The 16,616-nt window shown below is 43.5% G+C and overlaps 1 protein-coding gene across 1 annotated transcript; it reads left to right on the forward strand.

The window, feature by feature from the left end:
- Positions 1-318: 318 nt before the first annotated feature.
- Positions 319-16,402, forward strand: cers2a (ceramide synthase 2a). The gene is made up of 11 exons (XM_048228896.1): positions 319-790; positions 4,292-4,465; positions 5,360-5,477; positions 5,778-5,896; positions 7,166-7,223; positions 7,499-7,549; positions 7,952-8,044; positions 12,633-12,761; positions 13,847-13,953; positions 15,591-15,744; positions 15,988-16,402. The coding sequence occupies exons 2-11, from the start codon at positions 4,293-4,295 to the stop codon at positions 16,129-16,131; spliced, it is 1,146 nt and encodes a 381-aa protein (XP_048084853.1). The 5' UTR covers positions 319-790; position 4,292; the 3' UTR covers positions 16,132-16,402.
- Positions 16,403-16,616: the final 214 nt, after the last annotated feature.

Below are 16,616 nucleotides of genomic sequence, written 5' to 3' on the forward strand. Positions count from 1 at the left end.
TTGACCCAAAATGGTGACCTGCCAAAAATAAGGCCAAAACAGCCTGCATAGTCATTCCACCAGTTCCTCAGAATTATTGAAATAAGAGGGAGAATGTCGTAGGTTCGGCTACTTTATCGTATTCCACAGCCTATGCTACAGCTGACTACAAACAGCTCGTTCCCAGACTTAACCCAGCCTACCCCTCCAAATTTCTGATGCGTCCGAACACGTCCGCTGAGCGCTGAGCAGCCCTTTCTCCAGCATGCAGTAAAACGTCACTTTAAATAGTCAGCGCCCCGCCCCCACCCCCACCCCCACCCTCTCCGCCGCTCCCGGCCCTCTCACCGTCCGCCCGACACTCCAGCCGCACCGACCGACGCCTATGTGCCACAGACATCTCCGGGAGTATCAGAGAATGAGACTGCTGCAAAGAAACTCAAAAGAAAAAAATAATCGAGAAGAAGATACATTTCAAATAGACTAGGACTATTTGCTTTCCTCTTGAATTTGAAGAACAGGCACATTAAAAAGTAAAAGAGGCTCCAAAAAGGCTGAAGAGTGAGGGTGGAAGTTGAGCTACAAACCTAGCATATTGCTACCTCTGTCCGTAACACTTTTGGATTTTGTGGGATAAGGATGCCAACAACTCACAACATTGAAGAACCCGGCCTTCAGTTTACCGCGCTTGGTGTTTAGCGGACACACTTTAACGGTGATTGAACTCAGACATCCTGCAGATAGCTTCAGTCAACGCCAACCTTTTGTGTCTATAGGCTACCTGCCCGCCTGGCTGATCTGACGGAAGAAGGTAAACCGTTACACGAGATTGCTTGATAATATGATTTTATGTTATGTATTAAGTGTTAAAGGAAAGGGGTAATGGAAAGTATGATTCACTTGTGTAATCGCAAGACAGACACATGCAACCTACCGTGTAGCTCATTTAACAACTGCGCTAATCACAAACCACGGATATGAAGGAATGAACTCACTATTCGTGGCCTGTAGGCTAGTGTCCGATCACTGATCACGGTGACTAACGTCAGCAGTTACAGTGTTTCTATGTTTGAGAAGAATGTCATTACAATGTATCATTGAAGTGTTAATTCTGATCTAAATTCATGTAGCAGCCATTAATCAGCCGCCAGGATTCACATTTCCTGGGTCGTTTGTTTCACTTTATGCTGAAGAGTTTTCCATGTGGCTGTGTCAGGGCACTGCACAGTAAGATCTCTGGTAATTGGGCTAAATGATCCAGTAGTTTTGAGTTTATTAGACATAGCCTACTTATTATGAGTCTGTCATTGCTGGCCTCTCCACATGCAGCGGATATAAGAATAGGCTCCCCACGTAGACTATATTGGAGGTGTCTGATACCTTAAGTCATTCATAGTTTGCTTTCATGTTCGCTCTAATTAACGTTATTTGGAGAAACTGGGTGAGCATAATCACAGAGTGTAAGCAGTAGCCCAGGCATTACTACCGCTATGCAGCCATAATCGAGATAAGATAGACGGAGATTACAAAGGCACACAAGGGCGATTAAAGCACTGTTTAGACACGTCTTGTCGTGTTGTGACTGCGTTCGGGTCAGTTGGCCATGAACAATTTAAAAGCCTATAGGCAAAGTGCATTTGGCCTACTAGCATAGTCTTTGTGACTGACGAGTAAAACTAAACAGAACTGATAGCCTATGAAGTGTTCACTTTACCGGAAATAGTTACATCATTGAGTTGTTACCTAGTTTAGCAACATAGCCTACTCATTCATCTGTCTGCTGTCTGTCTGCCCACGAGTTATGGTCCTTTAAGGTCAACTCCTAGGCCATATTATGACCACGTCACTGTACTGTACTGGTTGCCCGTGTCATGTGATTCAGTAGCTAAAAAAATAAAATCTGACAGCAGTCCATTCCAGATTTCCATTTCACTCAGTTTGTGCATTATTACAGTGAGACCTGTTTCCCCTATGCAGTACCCAGCAGTCCAATTTAGTCTAGGGCGGTTGTTAGACCTACTGTTTTGGATAAAGCACCTTTGCTTTGGATTATACTTCCAAAGTAGCTCCTGAAAAACATTTGGTATTTTCTGATGTCTGGTGGCTGGAACTGATGTCTGTGGCTTGTTACTGTGCCCCTGGGTCTAATTAGGCCCTTACATGCACTAGTGAGGCAAGTAGCCTAGACGCTAATGGAATGGTAACTCATGCCTTAGGTCTGTATTCACTATCTCATTTAGCCCACTGTGTGATACTGACCTTACTGGGTTAAGAAATCAACCGCTATTTTTTGCATTCATTTGTTTTAAATTCCATGTAAGTGGAACGTGCTTGCTACAAGCTATTGAATTGGGTGCCATGTTTTCTGTGGCAAGATCAACAGTATTCAAGTAAGTGAATTCACATAGGCATGGCTCGTTCTTATAGCAACTCTCACTGTACTCCGGCTTTGGAGGCCTGCTTGTAAGGCTCAGAAGGGAGAAAATGTAATAAAGAGTGTCAAGAGAAGCACCTCTTTAAAGTGGGAAAAAATGGAGTACCACTTCACCCCTGGGTGAACTAAGCCACCTGCTTGGACACTTGGACACACTGAAACTCCATATTCTGCTGCTGCTAAGTCTCTATCTGGTTATGCCCCCCCCCCCTTACATGAGTGTTTAGCCTCAGTGTGGTTCCTGATTGTCTTTTGTGGGGTGGGGCGGTTCCGGTGGAGTTAGGCCAAATGGGTTGTTGTAGGCTACATGCGTAATGCCCCTCTGGTGGTGAAATCACGAGAGAGTGGTCTTTTACAAGAAGCCACAGGCCCTCGACTCATTGAAAGCCCTTTTAAAAATCAATACACTAAGTCCTTGGTCCATCCCAAGAAGGGTAAATTGAAGGCACAACTCTGCCGTGGGTGCAGGTGTCCCCTTTCCCCTCGATACTTGTAAGGTTCCTGGAACGATTGACCCCTCAGCCATTCCTGGCAATGAATTAAGGGACAGGAACCGGGAGCAAATCATTACACGCTGGACACTGGTTTACACCCTTGAAGTCAGTCAGCTTGACTGAGTTGGTCACCTAATCATTACCTGAAGAGCACGTTGTGGCTCTTCTCTGGCTTCAGCGCCACTTGCTGTAAAATGGTATCAAGTTATAAGTGATTTTTCTTATATGACATGGTTTAAGTTTTTTTTTTCTTTTTTGTCATACCTTGACATTTTCGACTGCTGACTCTGCACTCGTCTTTAGAAGAGTCACGTGATGTTGCTGTGACGTCTACTGTGTGTGTGATTACATATTTAGTTTGTGTCATTCACACACACAGTAGACATCACAACAACATCAATAGAATACTTTGACTTGTGAGATGGTCATTGGTAGTTATAGCAGTGGTCCCTTGAGGAATTTTCGATACCTAATCAGCCTGTAACCTTGCAATACCTCATCATGCTCTTGAGTCATTTAGGCAGAAGCAGGAGATTGCTGCTGGAATAGGTCATCTGTCAAGTGCCAACCCGTCAAATTTGGTCAACTTCAGTTGACCAGTAGACCAGCAGTGCCCACAGACCAGGTTTCCCATCTGACTGGTTCTGCTGGATGCTGTATTTATTGTTAGACGAGTTATATAGATTTGTCTTTTTTTGCCATTTTTAACATACATTTATATTTATATAAATTTGGCTACTGTTTTCAAGATACACTAAGCTGTCTCAGAAGAACAACAAAGAAAAAAATTTTGTTTGCAGTGTTAATAAACAGTCCACGTACAGGTACTGTTCAACTCATTTTGAACTTTATATAGTTGAACAAATAGATGTGGTCACAATGTGGTATTGCAACAGTCTTTTTGCACTATTTGCACAGAGCACTTTTTTCCACACTAGTTTTCCATGTTAGGTGATCTACAATCAATTCTACTCATTTTACTTTAAGCCTGCTTCTCAAAGTCATTGAAAGAATGAATTCAGATGTCCAAAGATGTGCTGAGTAGCTCGGAGACGACACATGTAAACATAAGACAAAACTGTAACAAAGTACAGCTTTATTCTGGCAAAGCAAGAGAAGGAAATTGAAAGCTATAGATGTGATTTTGCTTATTTGCAATTAGCGGAATGTTGCGGAAGCTGTGATGTCTTCCTGCAATCCTGATGTCGAATTGTTCAGCTCCAACTCAATGTGGATAACGCAGTGTATGTTACAGCCGGACATCAGCGTATCAAAGGCCCTCTGTTCCTCTAACCCCCTCGCTCTTTGTCTCTCTCTCGCTCTCCCTCTCCCTCTCTCTCTCTCCCTCTCTCTCTCTGCCTCCCACTGTTGTCTTCTTGAACAGGATGTTGTCGGGCCTGAGAGCCTGGTTGTGGCAGGACTGGATTTGGTTCCCACCGGGTTTGGGATGGGCAGATCTTGAGAGCCGGGATGGTAAGGTGTTTGGCCAGAGTGGGGATCTCTGGGTGACCCTGCCAATTGCACTTTGCTTCCTCATCATCCGCCAAGTCTTCGAGTGGTCAGTATAGACACGTAAACATAGACACACACACACACACTCCCACAAACCCACAAGTAAATGAATGTATACTCCTTTCTTGTCTCTCTTTGTTTCTCACTGATACACACACACACCCAGCAAGCAAATGAATACACACTCCCTCTGTTTCTTTCTCTCTCTCTCTCTCTCTCTCTCTCTCTCTCTCTCTCTCTCTCTCTCTCTCACACACACACACATTCCCACCGATGAATACACACACTCTCTCTCTGTCCCACATGCATATACACTGCTCAAAAAAATTAAAGGGACACTTACAGTTTTTCACAATTGTTAAAACACATTTTTTGAAACCTTCCACCCATTCTCAAACAATGTCTGACAGTTCTTGCAAAATAAAACACTCGCCTCAAAAGTTTTACTTGTGCTGAGAACCAAACAGTGTCAGAGTACCGATCCAGTGTATGATTGAAGTGTTCCCTTAATTTTTTTGAGCAGTATATTTATTTGCACACCTCCCCAGTGTCGGTGTCTGAGTGACCTAATTGATTAAAGTATGTGGCAGGATTCCTGCTGTTCTTTGGTCCCCGCGACTGTGTTCACATGGGTTGCATTGTTCTCCCCTCCCTTTTGTTTCTCCTCATCCCATTGTCGGCCACACACACACACACACACACACACACACACACACACACACACACACACGACACGACGCACACAGTGCTTCATTGTTCCGTTAAAATCGTAAATCAATACCATTGACCGTTATTAATCTCAAACATTGCACATGTCTTTAGTAAGTATTGGTGTTTGTGTTCATAGTGAGTTTGGAGGTTTGTGATTGGTTAGGTATTTTGTCTGAAGCGTCTTGCTGTATTTTGATTGGTGATTGTTGTGCCTTTGATGCTCCTGCAGGAAAGTAGCCACTCCTCTGGCCTTGCTGCTGGGGGTCAGAGAGGAAGTACGCGTCCACGCCTCCCACAATCCCTTGCTGGAGTCCTATTTCAGATCCACAACCAAACACCCCAATCAGGTAACCGGCACACACACAAACACAAACACAGAGGTATACACACACACACACACACACACACACACAAAATCCACAATATACACACATTCACAGGTGTCTACAGTTTCTCTACAGATGCTGTGTCTTATGACACGGTACACACTGCACTGCTGTGGATATGTTTGGACAATCTACCAATAGTCTAGCAAATACACACAGCACATCGTCTCTGACTGACTTTCTCTCCTTTTACCCCATCTTGTCTTGGATCTGCCCCAATCTACCCCTTCTGCCCCTGTCCCCTCTCCTCTCTGTCCCCAGAGTGCGGTGGAATGCTTAAGCAAGCAGGCCGGGTGCTCGGAACGTCAGGTGCACAGATGGTTCCGCAGGCGACGGAACCAAGAGCGGCCCAACAAGCTGAAGAAGTTCCGGGAGGCCAGGTACCCAAGCGCAGCAGAGCTCACTGGCTTAATGTGTACTTGCCACAGATTACGATTATGTAGTTGTAGACTGCATTAGGGCACAATCAGACAGGATGCTGTTTTTGCAGTGAGAGGAGTCTTTTTTTTCCTGTTTTGTATTGTGGCAGTAAGGGTTTTGCACACATTTATGCTGTGCCTCGCGCTTTTTGCAGAGGCACCTACAATTAAAAATAGAACTTCAAGAGGAAAAGCGCCTGACGAGATTCATGTTTTTATTAAAGCATAATGCACCTCACGTTCTACAAGTAGCAAACCACCACCTGCCTTATTCTACTCTTAGACAGCAGTAGCCAATAATGAGTGAAGTCATTTATGCTCATATAAAATTGAGCAAAATAGTACTAACCACGTTCACTCACTTAGGGTACGTTCAGACTAAGCGTCTTTTTCTGACAAAAGAAGTTATGCAGACCGCTTTTTCAGTTTGAAAAAAACATCTGCCAGCGTTCTTGTTCCAAAAAGCAGCCGGAAGCGTTTTTTTTTGCGATAGGCAAAGTAATTAACGTTATGTGTGGATAAAAAATATCGCAGAAGAAAAAATTGGAGTTGGCTATTGCTTTTGGTATGTTATGGTAAAGTTGTGAAGTCATGTCAAATAATTCCCTATGCTCAGACACTAAAACGAGCCTCTCGACCGGTGTTCTGTCACCTTCTCATTTTTTACTTGGTTGTCATGGGAAACCACAGGTCTCGGTTATCTGCTTGTGATTGGTCATCTGTAAAAAAGACAGCATGACGTATGGTGTTTTTACGCTAGAAGTTGAACATTTCTCAACTTCTGAGCTGCAGAAAAAGACTGTTGCAGTTGCGTTTTAAAAGAAGCCGACGGCTTTTTATGGGTTATATATACGGGTTATAATGTAAAACGGACGCCGACAGCTGAGAAAAAGACGCTTAGTCTGAACGTACCCTCAGGCTGCCTTTTATGACCTCTCATGATGTTTATCCTTGGTTTTGGTATATCGGGTGGTAAAGTTCTTGTGAGTGATGCCACACCCTGGGGGTTGTTGTCCTTGTGATGTGGACGTTGCTGTAAAGGGAGTGTTTTGTGAAATGCTGTGAATGTTGATTGTGAAGTCCTTGGTTGCCCAAGTGTCGAATGCAGTACTGAGATCGTATGCATGGCATGGATCATTTTAATGTAGATTTTATTTGTGTGTGTGTGTTTTGTACCTGGCCATGGAGATGCTTACCCTGAGGTCTGTCTGTATGGTGTTTCTTTTGCAGCTGGAGATTCACATTTTACCTTCTTGCTTTCTTTGCTGGCCTGGCTGCCGTAATCGACGTGAGTATGTCCTCATCGCATGCCCCCCAACCCCCCTCGCCGGCCTGTTATCACCCTGTAATCAGACCCGTATGTGCAAGCCCTTACCAGATCCGTGGGTAGCTGCAGTGTAAAAAATCCCCTGCTGCAGATTCCGCTCATCTATTGTGTTTTGGTCTGCAGATGTGATGTATTCAGAGGTGGTCTGAATTTGATGCAGTGTCATCAATTGAACTCTGTATCTCTCTCTCTCTCTCTCTGGTTGTTTTTCTTCTATCCTCTCTACCCACACACAGAAACCCTGGTTTTATGAGAAGGAGGAGATGTGGAAAGATTTCCCCAAAATGGTAAGATGAACAGACGGAGCAGTGTTTTCCTGTGCCACACGGTTCCACACAGAATGACTATGAAACTATGGACCCTTTCAAGAGAGTTCCATTATCAGCATCATAGTTGGCCCCACAAGGCTTCCGTTTTAACATTCCATATGTTATCTTAATGCAGAGGAAGTAGATTGGGGCCCAAATAGAACGTTCAAGCATTGTTTTTGTTTTTATTGATGAAAGGGTCTATTGTTGGGTAGGACCCAATGAGGACCCAAGAGTAGTTATTTCACTCTTTCAGTGCTGTTTGTGTTTGGAACAACTACATAATTATCTCTCAAATGGAGGTTTTCTATCTTTCCGTATCTCATCAGTAAACCCCCCTTTTTTTGCCCCACACACACACACACTCTTTCCCATGTACAGCCTCTGTTACCATCCCAATACTGGTACTACATGATAGAGCTCGGCTTCTACATCTCTCTTCTGTTCAGTGTGGCTACAGACGTCAAGCGCAAGGTAAGCTCAGGTTCAAATGAGACATTAGTCAGCATCAGAGACAAATGTCTTCTGTTTGGGAGTAGCGGTAGTATAAACCAATAAAAATATAGAAATGATAAAAGTGACAACATTCAAACAGTCATAACTCTGTTTGCTTATCATATACAGTACTGTTTGCAGTCCAAATGAATGGTAAATAGAGCCATTTTTGGTCACCTGAAGCCTTTCATGTTTATCTTGAGTCTAGGCCCAGGTTAAGAGAACATTTATTATGTCATGTCTGTTATGTGTTACAAACAAAAATAGTCTTATGACCTTTAGAAAAACAAGTTTGTGTTTTTTTGTTGTTGAAAATGTTGACTAATGCTATGCATGATGGATGTGTTGTACTACCCAAACACTTGGCACGGCAGGAAGTGCAACACGGTTACTTCCTCCACTTTGGTATGGAAAGCTGTATGTGTGCATGTGTGTGTGTGTGTTTACTTCCTCCACTTTGGTATGGAAAGCTGTATGTGTGCATGTGTGTGTGTCCTTACTGATAGTGGTGTTTTAACGAGAGTTAATGTGTCACTAGTTGGCGCTAAAAGAAGCAGTAACTTCAGCTGATAGGTCACGCAGCAGACACGCACACACACACACACACCACACACACCACATCTATCGCCTTTGTCTTCCACTCCCTCTAACCTACAGCAGATGAGGTTTACCATACAGTGCACATGCCACCTAAGGTGGTCACTTCAGTCAAGCTCGTGCATGAGTAATGACGTCATCCATAGCAACGAAGACTCACTCTTAGTTTAGGAGTTGTCATTTTTCCTTACTAAGAGTAGGTCTGATATTTAAGCAAACACCATGGGATTTCGTGTTTTGACGTTTGTGCTCACCTTTCTTTGGAAAGAAGTTTATTAGCAGTTGTTTCCCCTCATTTTGATGTCTCTCTTTTTCCTGTTTTGGCCTTTGTTTTTAGTAACCTGACTTGGCTTTCTTGGAGAAAGACATTGCACCAGCAGCGAAACAATTAGCGGTCCACTACTAGCGATGCTCAACTAAATAAACAAAAGATAGGCCTAGACTACCTTATGAATCGTGCAGGCGTACTAAACCATTAGCTCTTTAGCAAGAGAGAGTGAGAGTGACCTTACACAGTTTTCACTATGATTTGTATACAAAATCCAGTCAGTCAAACTTTAAATTTCGTCTGACATTCATTTTGACATTTAATTTGGAAGTTAAAATAGTCAGGTAAAATAAATATATAGTGGAAATAAGTATTGAATGCTTTTTTTTTTTTTTCAGTAATTAGCCTAAACTTCCAGTGAGTCTATTCGATATTGTCACCACACGTTATATTAACACACATATAAAAAATCCAAACATAAGAGTTTTGTGTATTAAAGTGGAATGACACAGGAAAAAAGTATTGAACGTGCCTACTGAAATTTCTTCAATACTTTGTGGAAAAGCCTTTGTTTGTAAAGACAGCTTCAAGACATTTCCTGTATGACAAAACGTATTGGTCGCATTATCAGGTCTGATTTTGGCCCATTGTTCTAAACAGATTCCAGGGGTCCCTCCTGTGAATCCTGATCTTTAGTTACTTCCAGAACTATTTAATTGAATTGGCTGCCTTCAAGTCTTTCTGGAGCTTTCTCCGAGTGGTCCTTGGCTCTTGGAATTGACTATCCTTCTGACTCCCTGGTCAGAAATATTACGAGGAGATCCTGTGCATGGCTGGTTGATGATGCAGTGATGTTTCTTCCACTTGCAGATAATTGCTCCCATGCTGCTTACTGGAAGATTCTGATTGATATGTTTTGCAACAATAAGGTTGCAAAGGTCTTGGGAGAGCTTTTTGCTTTTATCCATCATGAAATGTTTCTTGTGTGACACCTTGGTAATGAAAAACCTTTTTATAGCCCATCAATATGTAGGCTACTAACCAAGCTTATATTAATTTGCACAGATAGAAAGGATAACCCTTTCCTTGCCTTAGTGCTTTTTCTTAGCGTTGTTCAATACTTTTCCCCTGTGTTATTCCACTTCATTACATGACTACTTATGGAGTTGTTTGGATTTTTTATGTGTGGATTACCTGAGTTATTACTAATGCCTGGTGAAAATGTTGTGCCCCCTGTATTCCATTTTTCACAGGCCCTCTCCTCCATTGGGGCCCTATACTTCCCACTTTCCCCCCCAGTACGATGCCCTTTAATCTGCTGAACCTTCTGCTCGTTTCCAAATATAAAAAAAACTCTCTGCAACTCAATATTGGCCTGCCTGCCTCAGCTGCCTGTGAGGGGCTTTTCAGTTGTGCTGGATTACTGTTCACTGCAAAGCGACCCAAGGATGAGTGCAACTAACTTTGAAAATCAACTACTGCTCAAACTTAAAGGAGAACTCCGGTGATTTTTCACATAGATCTCCATTTCTCAACGTCCTTTTTAGGCAAGTACCTCCACTCGGCGGCCATATTGCACTATAATATATAAAACACTTTTTGGGCACTTATCGTGCATCTATTTCAGCAGAAATGCGTGTGCGTAAGGCTTCACGACACCAATCTTGCTCCAGCAGCGAAATCACAACAGATGATTGGCACGATGTCTTCACAGCACACCACATGATTGGCTCAATGTATTTTACAACACACCACATGATTGGCTCAATGTATTCACATGTCGACGTTTTGCCATGAAGGGTTGTGATATGTGTAGACATATGATGTGTAGACAACTGCCATATTGGCGTTACAAACTAACCCCATGCATTACTATGGAGGATTTTTTGAGTGCTAAACTGGTTGTTCTGGTAAAAAAAAAAAAAAAAAGTAACTAAGTAACTTTTACTTAAAGTACATTTTAAATGAACTACTTTTTACTTTTACTTGAGTACATTTTCAGATCGGTATTTTAACTTGTACTTGAGTAATATTTCATAATGGTATTGGTACTTTTACTTGAGTACTTTTTCCACCTTTTTCCACGTACTTTTCCACCTCTGCTTTTAGGTCTAAAATGCTTCGTGAATTACTTTTAGTGAAAAAAATTAGGAGTCCTAAAATTAGGAGTCCTAAAGTTAGGAGTTGCTCCTAAATTCACCAGTTAGGAGCTACTTTTAGCCTTAAAACTCTTTGTGAATTCGGCCCCAGAACCGCAACAGACCAGGTCCAGATCTGGCCCCCCACCCCACCGGCACCAGATATGAACCGTGCCAGTTCAGGCCTGTATCAGCTGTTCCCAGGCAGTTATGTAGCGTGTTGCAGACAGCTGCCCCCCAACCAGCAGCCAGCATGAATAGCGCTCGCTAAGCCTCTTATGGTGCTGTACTGGGATCAGCCCCCATGCGTCCTGTATACATAATTCACTTTCAGCCACCTAATGGTCTAATCTGATCTCAGGTCTGCGGAATGTGTGTGCGAGTTGTGGAGTGTTTAGATTGCTTGGGAAAGGGTGGCAGGACTTCAAGCCCATCAGCAGACTGTTTTTCTCCACAGCAACGTGTTTGTGTTGCACTGGGGGACCCAGGTCTGAGCCAACAGTTGGACTGGATTCAAAGCAACCAGGCAGGCACAGGCATGGCAGCAAGACAGACAGCCCTTCTGTAGCCTGTTAGCATGAGTTCTAGCATTTGTTAGCCTGCATTTGAGCTACATTGATTAATCCTTATTCTGAATGGCTTTTGTTTTAACAGGGGCCGGTAAAGTATTCAAAGTTGCACAAGTTCTGGGATTCTTCTTTTTTTTTTTACTTTTTCTGGGTGGTTTACCTGCCAAGAGGTGTTCTGTTTAGTCTCTCAGCGAGTAAGTCATTGGCGTTAGCTAGATGTGGCTATAGTGTCCCTTTTGTTTGAGGTGAACTTTGCACCTGTGCCGCTCACTGCAGTTTTAATATGCAGCCTTCAGTGGGGGATTTTAATGCATAAGTTCCATCTGCCGGAGCCAGCTGGCTTAGCTAGGGAAGGAGAGGGGGAGCGAGAGAGAGAGGGTGGGAGGGTAGAGAGAGAGAGGAAAGAGAGAGGGAGAACGGTTAAAGAGGCACAGCCTTCCTCAAACAGAGTGCACTCAGTTGCTGACAGGAAACATAGTCATCCCTGTTGCTCCTTGACAGGTGTGTGTGTGTGTGTGTGTGTGTGTGTGTCATTGGGAGGGAAGGGAACTTGTGTAAGAGACTTCCCTCCCCTGAGGTGAGCTGTCTGTACGTGTGACACGTGTATGGACTGGCACTGGTCTCTTGCTTCACCAGTGGAGGCCTCCCACTTTAGCGTTCGGTATATTCCCATTGTATGACACACACAACCATGTACTCATATGGAACTTCTCCAATCAACTGGCCTTGGCCTTTGGCCTTGTTCAGGACACACACACACACAAACACACACACACACACAGTGACTTTGTGAATTGGGCGTTTAGATAAATCTTTATTTACACTCATGTGTGACTGACTTGGTATTAGGTAAACAAGAACCTGGAGTGCAAAATAAACAATAAAAGAATGTTAGATTCTTAAAAAGAATAAGGAATAATACTAATCTCTCTCTCTTTCTCTCTCTCTCTCTCTCTCTCTCTCTCTCTCTCTCTCTCTCTCTTTCTCTGTCTCAGGACTTTAAGGAGCAGATCATTCACCATATGGCCACCATCATGCTTCTCAGCTTCTCATGGCTGGTCAACTACATCCGGGCGGGCACCATGATCATGCTGATTCACGATGCCTCTGACTACCTGCTGGAGGTTAGCACCTCTAGCCTTTACCTTTCACATAACCTCCAGGGGTCATTCTAGGAGGTCACGCCCAGCACTACAAATAAAGGTGTTTGACCAATATTGCGGTCAGATCAGAAAATGTGCCACATTCTGGGTGAAATGGCACACCAGGTGTGTCATAGGTGTGTCACAAGGCCCCAGGAAGTTTATTTGTCAGATGTGCTCATGTTTCCAACCACATGTTAAGGAGCTTGCACACTGCTCCAACAAATACCAACAAACTCCAACATTCTAAAGTTGGCAGCTGTTGGTGGTAGTCTTTAGAATGTTCATAAGACCAACTGTCATGTCAAACTCTTAACGACTCCATCCAACAAACGGCAACAAACACAGGCGGCTGGCACACACTGACCCAACTGTTGGTGTTTGTTGGAGTTTGTTGGCGTTTGTTGAAGCAGTGTCCAAGCTTCTTTAGTCTTGACTACAGGCGTGTTAAAGAAATGATTTATTGATATGTGGTCTCACGTGACGTCACACGTATTCTGTGAGAGATAAGGAGTGCACACACATTAGTAGTAGCCTACACACACCCACACATAAATAGTCATTATGGAACTTGTCTTAGCATGGGGTTGGGAATTCATGAAATAGATTTACGGAATTGGCCACAGACATCTCATAGATGCAACTTATTTTCCGGCTGGCCTAATGGCAGCCCCTTTAACAGTAGAGGAGACAGTATGATGTGTGTTTAATTCCTTATGGTTTAGAACGGGAGAGCACAGATAAGGCCAGGTAGACTGGGTGTGGAGATTTGTGGAGTATGTTGTAGGTAGGAGATGAGCTTGTGACTGCCCCCTGGAGGTGTGTTTCTGCACCTGCAGTGAATGAATGAATGAATGAATGAATGAACGAATGAATTGATTCTGAATATTGGCATTTCATTCTCATTGTTGATCCTGTGTTTCGTTGACATCTTCAAGTGGACTCACAGCAATTCCTTGTTTATTTCTTAAATGTCTTTAACACTGAATTTGCCTCTCCCTTCTCCTCCTCGGTGTCTGTCTCCGTCTCCATTGTCCTGTCTGTCTTTTCGTCCCTCCTGTCCACAGTCAGCAAAGATGTTCAACTACGCAGGATGGAGGAAGACATGCAACTACATCTTCATCCTGTTTGCGATGGTCTTCTTCATCACCCGACTCATCCTCTTCCCCTTCTGGTGAGGACCTAGCTCATTAAAAAAAAAAAAAAAAAAGTTATTCTGTGCACATCCCACCTTCTGGCAGGTGCAGGGCAAAAAAACGTACTCCAGTGAAAAAAATATATAATGTCCGCAACACTGCTTTAGACTCCCATATTTAATAAGAACTGGCCAGAAGAAGTAGCCTGGAAAATCCAGACCCTGGTAATCTAGAAAGATTAAGGGTCTGGCCACGAACAATGTAATGGCCCAACTCGAGGGGTGGCACCAAGCATGCATTTGAAAATCTCACTGCACGCAATTGGATAACACTAGACCAATATTTACTGTCCTCCAACGTTTCAGCGCTGTCATCATCAGTTTAGCTGGTTCTCCGGGATGCAAGGGGTAAAAGTAATGTGCATCATTGCTCATTGCCAGAGTGTCTCGCAGAGACAATTCCATTGGGTACTGAAGAAGACCCAGCAGGGTTGAAACGTTGCCTTTGTACGTTAAATATGGGAGTCTAAAGCAGTGTTGAGGACCTAGCTCATCCCATCACCTCACCACCTGTTAATCACTGCCACTGCCACAACACTAGTGCAGCCTGGTAGAAGGGGGTCACTTGCGCTTCAGCCTGGTTGATGCTCCTGGAACAGGACGCAGAAGTCAAAACAGGAGACCGAAGGTCTAACTAGAACCAAGGAGCAGGACCGGAGCACATAACGCTTTAAGTGATTTTTATTAGCCTAGTGCAAACCGACTAACGTTTCGACGCCCATCAAAAGCCGCATGAACGCATGGCCATCGAAACGTTAGTCGGTTTGCACTAGGCTAATAAAAATCACTTAAAGCGTTATGTGCTCTGGTCCTGCTCCTTGGTTCTAGTTAGACCTTGGGTCTCCTCTTTTGACTAGTGCAGCGTGGTTATATAGGTTTTGTCTGAGGTTGTAAGACTTGCAGTCTAAAAGGAGTTGCAGGAGTAGGGGGATATTTATATTCTCCAGATAGCACATGCAGCACTGTGTGGCAGTCATATTATGTACCGCTATGCAGTACATCTAGTTTTCATTTCACACAGCCTCACATGCTTAGAAGAAACCCAAGGCGAAAGCAATACAGCCCATTAATTCTTCCCTAATCAATATTGCATAGCCTTTTTACTATCAATTATGTATGTATTTATTAGCTTAGATACAACATCAAGTTAATGGATAGGGCATTTTTACTGAGTGCACTGTAACTGAACTCTGCTTTGAAGTTTGCAATATTAATATCGTCTTAATAGTTTCTGCAGTGTTAATATATTGTAGTACAGTGTGACTTTACATAACCCGGCTTCTATGGGCTAGTCACTGAAGCATATCCAACTCCGTTGTTCTGCTCTGAACACCAGGAGACAGCACAATTACCGGTATTCTCAAAGTAAAAAAGGAAGTTCTGGATTTTGTTGGATCAAATGTAGATATGAAAAATGATTTGTTTTATCTATGTAATTCTATTTCTATGTTTGTTGTCATCTCTAAATTATATAGTTTTATTATATCTTACCATCTCTAAATTAGATACTTTTATTATGTCTTTCATGATAACAGCCACAGATGCTGATATGGCATTATACTGAAACTATCACTACTGCTGCTACTAACCCAGTGCCTTGTGTTTCTTGGTCACAGGATAATGCACGCCACCATGGTGTACCCCTTGTCCCTGTACCCCACCTTCTTTGGCTACTACTTCTTCAACGGCCTGCTCATGGTATTGCAGGGTCTGCACGTCTTCTGGTTCGGCCTCATCCTGCGTATGGCCATCAAGTTCCTGCCCGGAAACGTGAGTGTCTGGGCCAATTAAAAACACCCTTGTGTCCAAATGCTCACCCCATTGGTGCAGATAAGCTTTGTTTATGGATGCATGTGCAATTAAGGAAGTACTACTAAATATGAGCAGACCTTGTTTAGAATGTTAGAGAGCTAATCAACGGAATCTCTCCCGTTTCATTTTCCTTTCTTCCTCTTGTCTTCCCTCGCTCCTTCCACCTTTTCAACTCATCCTCCGTTTTCTTCAATCCATCAGGACATTGTGGAAGACGAGAGGAGTGACAAAGATGAGACGGACGAATCGGAAGACGAGGAAGAGGAGAAGGATGGGAAGACGAAGAACGGACCGGTCCAGAATGGCCACTCGGTACTCAACAACAACCACCGCAAGACGGACTGACCTGAGAGGGTCCGGAGGGAGGAGAGAGGGAGAGGGGGAAGAAGGAAAGAAGGAGCATCTTTCTTTCCTTAGTTAATTCTGTCTTTTCTGGTTCTCTCCTCCTCCTCCTCATACTGATCAGACCAAGAGACTATAAGGAGGGACGCAGAGAGAAGTAACTCATTCATGCTTATATGGATAGCAATGCTCCACACACACACACACACACTCTCAAACCACATAGAGGCACTCCCTGATACACACACACACACACACACACACACACTCAAACAACACAGAGGCACTCCGTGAAGCACACACACACACTCACACGCACACATACACACACTCACAGACACAGGTTAATACCCGTACTGTCGTACGTACTTAAACACTATTTTGAAGAACTCCCTAAAATACGCTTGTGACACTAACACTCCGGTCATTCCCTCCATAGAGCACACTACTTGTGTGTGTGTGTGTGTGTGTGTGTGTGTGTGTGTGTG

Source organism: Alosa alosa, chromosome 20 (genome assembly GCF_017589495.1).
Source record: "Alosa alosa isolate M-15738 ecotype Scorff River chromosome 20, AALO_Geno_1.1, whole genome shotgun sequence".
NCBI lineage: Eukaryota > Metazoa > Chordata > Actinopteri > Clupeiformes > Clupeidae > Alosa > Alosa alosa.

What these genes read in the sequence shown, in the direction of transcription:
- cers2a (XM_048228896.1), top strand. Translation starts at nt 4,293, where the DNA reads ATGTTGTCGGGCCTGAGAGCCTGGTTGTGGCAGGACTGGATTTGGTTC. An exon ending in CTACAGACGTCAAGCGCAAG is followed by an intron (nt 8,045 to 12,632) that starts GTAAGCTCAGGT and finishes TCTCTGTCTCAG; the next exon opens with GACTTTAAGGAGCAGATCAT. An exon ending in TCAAGTTCCTGCCCGGAAAC is followed by an intron (nt 15,745 to 15,987) that starts GTGAGTGTCTGG and finishes TCAATCCATCAG; the next exon opens with GACATTGTGGAAGACGAGAG.